Here is a 7,444-nt window from a genome sequence, read left to right on the forward strand (position 1 = left end):
GACCAGGGGCGGGCCTGCAGGATCTGCCAGGGGGTGCAAAGGGCCGGGAGCAACTAGTCAGGGTTCCAGGGCTCAGGGAGGTGTGGGAAGTCTGCCGGCAAGCTCCCTTGCTCCTGGTGTCAGGGGGCCTCTGAATCCTCGGGCCTGGGGGGCTTGGCTCCTTTTGGTGGCGATCTCACCAGCCCGCCGCGGGCCGGGCGTCTACCACTACTCCCTTCTGCCGCCGCGGGGGGCTGGCCGGTTCGGCCCAGGGCGTCTTCCCGCGCCCCGGCCTGGCTGCTGCACGGCGCCCCGGGCCCGAGGGCGGCGGGGGCGGCTCAGACGCAGATCTCGATGGCCGTGGCCAGCACCACCTGCCCTTTGCTCTTGTCTGGGCGGCCGTCGGTCCTGCCGGGGGGCCCCGGGGGAGCCAGACCGGGCTCGGGCACGGGGACCGGCACGGGGACGGGCGCGGGCCCGGGCCCGGGCCCAACGGCGGGGGCCGCGGGCCGGGAGCCGCTGCCGCTCTCGGTCAGCACCGTCCGCTTGAGCGGCCCGGGCGCCTCGAGGCGCAGCGGCCCCGCGGCCGGCGGGCGGTCCCCGGCGGGCTTGCGCGCGCGGTGCGAGGGCCGGCGCCGCAGCTCGGACGTGAGCTCGTGCTTGAGGAAGCGGAAGACCTCCTTGGCCGGCCCGCGGCGCTCGGGCTCCAGGGCCAGGAGCCGCTGGAACATGCGCAGCGCCGGCTCGGTGAAGCGGCGCCACTGCGACGGCAGCCCCGGCAGGCGGCCCCGCTGCCAGCGCACAAACTCCTCGAAGAAGGCGTCGGCGCCCGAGGCCGCCTCCCACGGGAAGTTGCCGGTGAGCACGCAGAAGATGAGCACGCCGAAGGCCCACACGTCCACACCCGTGTCCACCGCGAAGCCGTCGGCGCGGCCCGCCTGGCACACCTCGGGCGCCGTGTACGGGATGGTGCCGCTGACCCGCTTCACGCGGCAGCCCACGCGCCGCGTCATGCCGAAGTCGGCCAGCTTCACGCGGCGGCACTCGCGGTCGAAGAGCAGCACGTTCTCGGGCTTGATGTCGCGGTGCACCAGCTGCCGGCCGTGCATGAAGTCCAGCGCCAGGCCCAGCTGCTGCACACAGCGCTTCACCGTGTCCTCGGGGAGCCCCACCTGCGGCCGGCCAGACGGGAGAGCCGATCAGGGGCGCCGGGCGGCTCCAGCCCAGTCCTCTCCTTCCCGTCCCCGCCACCGCTCACCTGAACTCCCTCAGGGTCCCTTTCCTGGGCAGATCCGGTGCCAGCCACCCTCCCTCATCCCAGGCTCCCTCCCTGGCCCCGTGGTTTCCCACCTTCCTCACCTTCCCGCATTTCCCGCAACAACTGTCCAGAGCGCCTACACTGCGCCAGGTGCTTTGCTAAGCGACCTATCCCGCCCGACTCAACTCCGCAGCACGTTACATGCCCGTTTCCCTTACACCGAGGCCTTGTCACTTACCCAGCAAGCGGCAGAGCAGTTTCACCCTGGCCGACTGCAAAACCATGTGCCTGGAGTCCCCCCGGGCACTCTCCCCACTCCAGGGCACCTCCTCTGGTGGCCCTGCCACCTCCCCTCTTGGGTCCCCACCTGTTGCTATGCAACTGCGGAGGAGGGGGCTGCTCCTCATCTCAGTGCATCATCTGGCTGACTGTGGAGTGTCTGTTTCCCCCTCTAGCACCAGAGCAGGACCTCGTCTTGTTTGCTGTGTATCCCCAGCCCTCCAAACAGTGAATGACATACAGTAGGCGCCTAATAAACGATTAAGTCGGGAGGCGCCTGACTCCTCCTCGACTCTCCTACTCCGGGGACCCAGAAGACAGTCTCCCCTTCCTCAGCCACCACCCACGTACCTGAGGAGGAATGATGTCAAACAGGTCCCCGGCAGGTGCATACTCCTGAGCAAAGACGTAGCAGTCCTCGGTCTCAAACACTACGTCGAAGACCTTGATAATGAAGGGGCTGGAGGAGAGGCTGTTGGTGACGCTCACCTCCCGCAGGAAGTTCTTCAGCTTAGTTTTGCTCTTGTTCACAAACTTCAGTGCCATCTTTGTGCCTGGCCAGGTGACAGTGACAGTGGTGAAGACCCCTCTCCCTGTACCCCCGCACCTCACACACCCGTGCCTGTCTGCACAGCCTGCCCCAGCCACAGTGCACAATGATGGCCCCAGCAGGTGTGACTCTCCTCATCTCACAGGTAGGAGACTGAGGCCCAGAGAGGGGAAGGAACTTGTCAAAGGCCATGCCACAAGTCAGGGGTCAGCCTGGGTCCTCCATGCCCAGCCTGAAGCCCTTGATGAGGAGGGCCTGTTGCTTCCTCCACCCTCTCATTTTCTTCCTGGCACACTGTGTACCTATTTATCTGTCTGTCTCGCCCACCTAGAAGGCTGCTCCCTGAGTGCAGGAACCTTTGTCTTGTTTGCTGCTGTGTCTCCAGTGCCGACATAACAGTCTGATGCGTAGTAGGTACTCAACAGATGTTTCTTAAATGGATGAATAAATAAGAAGGCACTAGACACGGAGAGATGAGGACCTGCAAGGCGCACGTCCCTGACTCTGAGCTTGAGCAGGCATCTGTAGCCACCTGGGTACATAGCTGTGTGACACACGTGTGTGTCCACAGAGCACTTACACATCACAGGTCTGCCTTCTGCACTTCATGTGCACAGCTCACTCTTCATTAGGACCCTATCAGCTGGGCATTAATGCTACCCTATTTTACAAAGGAGGAAACCTAGGCACAGAGAGGTTAAGTCACTTGCCCGAGGTCACACAGCAAGCAAGTAGCAAAGCTCAGGTGACCCCATGTCCAGTACTCCTCCTGTTGTCCCTGTCTCCTCTGTGTGCAGCTGTGGGCGCTCATGCAGTCCCTGTCCCTGACTGGCTGTGTGGGCACTGCTGTGAGCCTACACTGTGGGGAAGGCATCAAGTTCAGGGGTTAAGCAAGAAGGCCCTGGAGCTGATTACTGGGGTCTCATTCTAGCTCACACCCTCTGTAGCTGCACGACCTTGGCTGAGTGACTGAATCTCTCTGGGTCTCAGAGTCCTCAGTGACCTGAGAAATGGAGACGGCCACACTGACCTCACAAGGCCCTCTCCCACCCGTTGTAAGCATGGTGCCCTGTTCCCGAGGACCCCCTCAGCTCGGTCCACCTCCCCGGGGGCTGCTATCACCGATACGCTGGTGATTCCCCAGACACCACCGCCGGCCCTGACCTCTCCCCTGACTCCAGATGTCCCCGGGCGCATTCCCTTGGCTGTCCCAAAGGCACTCTGGATGGCCCCAAAGCAGCCCACCCTCCAGTCTGGGCACTCTGCCCAGAGATTGCTCCCTTGTCCCATCTGCCTGGTCCCCTCCTCCCTGGGCCACTTCAGGCCACATTCTCTCCACGTGGACCACTGACTCTGCCTCCTGGCCCCTACAGAGAGCCCCAGCCAAGTCCCCACTCCTGTCTTAGAGCTGGCCACCCTGCAGACACTCACCTGTGCCTTTGTAGGCTACCAGGTCAACCTTCCCATAGGTGCCCTTGCCCAGCTCCCGGACGAGTTCGTAGTGCTTGGTGACATCGCTTGCGGCCAGCGTGCGGAGGGTCAGCGCTTGCATGTCTTCAGTGAGGAGGGGCACGCCTGCACCCAGCCCAGGGGCGGTCCCTGGCCCACAGCAGGGCAGGGAGTGGGGCGGCTCGGGCTCTGGGCAGCCCACGCTCATCTTCTCCCTGTTGTGTGTGGCATGGAGTGTGACATCAAGCCAGGGTCTACTCCTCCCTCCCCAGGGCCCAGGATCCCCAGGGCTGGGTCCGAAGCCAGGCCGAAGATGACCACGAGGGGGCAACAGGCATCTTTGCTGCATCACCTTTCCCCCAAAGCTTCAGGGCCAGGCCTGAGCCAGCACTCCCCAGAGACACAGCCACTGCCTCCCAGCCCCTACTTGGGTACCGCTGGCCTGTCTCGTGCTATCATCCAGACATTGTGTCAGGCAAGGCACACGTTTTTATGTCACACAAAGACACGCCACATACTGAGTTCACATGAGTGCTCCAGTGCACAAGTACTGATCAGCACCTGCTGCTCGCCAGGTGCTGTTTGGAGCCCTGGGGACAGAGCCCTGAACACATAGACCAGACTCCCACCCTCACAGGACTTACGTCCTAGGGGGGAAATGGACAAAACACAGTGAACCCATGAATGATATATTATGATAAAAGGTGACATGCGCCATAGAGAAAATAAGGCAGGGGGAGGGGCAGACGAGGTCTGAGGGCAGGGGTCTCGGATGAAAGTCTGGCAGGGCGGTGCAGGTGTGGCCACACCCCCATCACAGCATGAATCCCTCCCCCAACCTCAGAGGACAACACACAGCCTGGCTCAGGTACACACTGCCACAGCTGTAGCCCCAGGGCCCCACCCAGGCTCCCCAGACACAAGGACAGAATGCCTGTCCTGCAAAGACCCGCCCCCCTCGCCCCTACCCTCCAAATTCACCGACCGACCCCTTCAATGTTCACACGAGCTGGGTGGGGAGGCCTTCCTGGATACACCTACCCCGTCGGGGGTACTGAGTTTGCCTCCAGATGGTGCCGGGGAGGGGGGCAGAGAGCTGCAGTGGGGAGAGTTCAGGGCTGGGTGACAGTGAACGCCCATCTGGAGTCTGCATTCCTCGTCTGTCTAATGGGGGAGGCTTAGACCAGGGCACTGAGGCCCCGGGAGCAGGTGTCCGCGTGTCCGTGTCTGCGTGCGCGCCAGCAGGGGAGGCCAGCGCTGAATCCGCTCTAGGCTGGACCCTCGGGAGCTGCCTCCTGCTGCAGCTCCTCTGCCCTCACTGCCTTCTCCCTCCAATCCCAGGTGGACCACCCATTGCTCTCAGCAGCCGCAGCCCACCCCTCAGCCGCCACCCCTGCAGAACCACCCCGCGGCTCTGAGGGAAGGCACAGACTTGGAGCCAGACTGCCGAGTTTGAAGCCTGGCTCTATGACTCGCTATTTGGATGCCCTCGTGCAAGCGACTTCACTTCTTTGTGCCTCGTTTCCCCGCCTTAGCAAAAGGATAATAGTATCCTTTCCCTAAGGGTCAAAGGACGCGAAGTGCTTGGTGCCTGGTGCACAGTAAGCACTCCCAGTGTCAGGTGTGGACGCGTTCTCACTCGGATGACCTCCATGCTCGCCTGCTGAGCACGGCTGGAGGCTGGGGGCAGGGGCGAGCCTGGCATCTTCACCCTGGCCCGGCCGCTCCCCTCCCAGGCCCAAACCCTCTTCTCCTCCTCTGCCTCCCCTTCCCCCTCGGCACGACCCAGCCTCCCACTTCACGCGGAGAGGAGGAGCGCGAGGAGGGAACCTCCTGCCTCCCACCCAGCCCCAAACGGAGCTCCATCTGCACGTCCTCCCGGCTGGCTGGCGGGGCAGGGAGCCGTCCCCGCCCCCTCTGCTCTGGCTCCCGCCCCCTTCCGCTTCCTCAGGATCCTGCTCCCCCGTGCGGGCCCCTCCCCTCCATTCATGAGCCCGCCAAAGTCCCACACGATGCCCTCAGCATCTCCAGCACATTTCACAGACCTGAAGATGGAGGGATGGCGCCAGGCCCGCTGACACCCAGCCCTGCTTCCTCCGCCACCCTCAGTGTGTTGAACCCAACCCTGCCTGGCACCGTCGTCAAGCCTCTGCAGTCCCTGCTCCGGGCTGGACAGCACTGGGGCCCTCCTGCTGCAGGGCTAGAGTGGTGTGACATTTCCCCACAAGGCTTCCTCTGGTTGCAGGGCGGGAAGGGGTCAGCTCTCTCTTCTTATCAAATGTCCACCCGCTGGCTGGGGGGAAAGGACGCCGAGTGAGAACGACCTGCTCTTAAGTAGCCGGGAGAGGTAAGGCTGTTCCTGTGGAGTGTGGGGCCACCCCACCCCACCCCACCCCGAGGGCTGCTGATGAGCGCACACCCTCTTCATCTGGAGCTCTTCCCCCTGCCCACCAGGAAGAGTTCCCGGCGCCGGGCTGCTGTGCTGACCCACTTCTCCTGATGTGTGTGGACTCCCCAAGGACTGCTGAGGCGGGCGGGCCGCGTGTGTGTGGGCACATGTGTGCACACGTGTGGCAGTGCGCCCAGTTCGGGCTTCGGCCCCTGTCACATCAGCTTGGGCCGTTTTCCACATCTCCTGGGAGCTGGACTGGCAGCCGCAAGTTGCTAGAAGCCCTTCTTCCCTCCCCACCTCCCTCCCCCAGGGACTGTCGGTGCTTGGCTTATCTCTGCTGCTTTGGCCTCAGAGTTGCCCTGGGCAGGCACCGGGCTTGGTGGGGGGCACACCTGCTCCCTCACCCCAGGCTCAGCCCATGCTCTGACCACTGCCCAGCTCTGCCTCTCTACAGCTTGAACCCGCCTCTCCAGTGCCCTCCGCCATTCCTGCTGCCTGCCTTCGCTGCCCCCTGCCCCACACCCCACCTCCTTATCTCATTATCCTCAGGTGCCACTCCTCCAGGAAGCCTTCCGTGCTGCCCCAGGTGCCAATTTCTGTCTCTGAGGGGCCCCAGGGTTCAGACAGGGTCTGTATGTCTCTCTCTCAGGGCCTCTGTTGAATATGGTGGTCTCAGCTGTGTGTCCCTGTCTGTCCCCATCAACAGGCCAAGAGCGCCCTGGGGGCTGGTACTACATCAAATTCAACTCTTCCTTGTCCCTTCCCTTGGTTCCTAGGGTCCAGGTTGGGGGATCCTGTATATTGCCCCCCCTCACTCCTTCAACCTCCCTCTCCCCTCAGGCCTGTTCTCTGCAAGGTGTCAGCAGGAGACAAGGAATTAACCCGCACCCTGTCCCTGCGGCTGCGTCATCCCCCCAGGTACACACTGCCTCCGTCCCAGTTACTACACACGTGACTTAAGAGGCACAGTGGGGAACGATGGAAATGGCACGGGCCTTGGGGCTCAGCAGGCTTGGCCTTGATCCTAACGTGCGCCACTTTTTAGCTGGGTGACCTTGAATAAGTCACATCTCCTCTCTGGGCCTCAGCTTCCACATCCATAAGATGAAGAAAATAATAACAGTAATAGCAGCGGCTAACACTTAAATGTACTCACTACATCAGGCCCTGTTTGGAGGATGAACTCATCTCACTTTCACAACTCCATGAGGTAGGTATTATTATCATCCCCATTTTAGGGGTGAAGAGAATGAGGCAGAGACTGAATAACTTGCCCAAGGTCATGTAGCTACTGCTGGCATTGGCTCCAAAGCTGGTGCTTTTAACCACTATTTTTTCCCCCAAGTCAGAATGTGTGAACATCGCATCCATATCCCTCAGTATCTGAGTGGGGAAATGGAGACCCAGAAGAGGACAGAGCCTCAGCCAGGGATGCGCATGCCGTCACGGAGCTCCTGCGGAAAGCCGACTGGGTGCCAGGCACCGGTCCAGGTGTGCCACGTGTATGAACTCAATCCTCACAACAGTCCCCGAGGCA

The 7,444-nt window shown here is 62.2% G+C and overlaps 1 protein-coding gene across 1 annotated transcript; it reads right to left on the reverse strand.

Annotated features, from left to right (window-relative positions):
• Nucleotides 1-317: 317 nt before the first annotated feature.
• On the reverse strand, nt 318-3,723 carry SBK1 (SH3 domain binding kinase 1; the record flags this gene model as incomplete). Its single annotated transcript, XM_082856334.1, has 3 exons — nt 318-1,151; nt 1,868-2,070; nt 3,498-3,723. The coding sequence occupies 3 exons, from the start codon at nt 3,721-3,723 to the stop codon at nt 318-320; spliced, it is 1,263 nt and encodes a 420-aa protein (XP_082712460.1).
• Nucleotides 3,724-7,444: the final 3,721 nt, after the last annotated feature.

This window comes from Leucopleurus acutus (assembly GCF_964270905.1).
Source record: "Leucopleurus acutus genome assembly, chromosome: 16".
Lineage (NCBI taxonomy): Eukaryota > Metazoa > Chordata > Mammalia > Artiodactyla > Delphinidae > Leucopleurus > Leucopleurus acutus.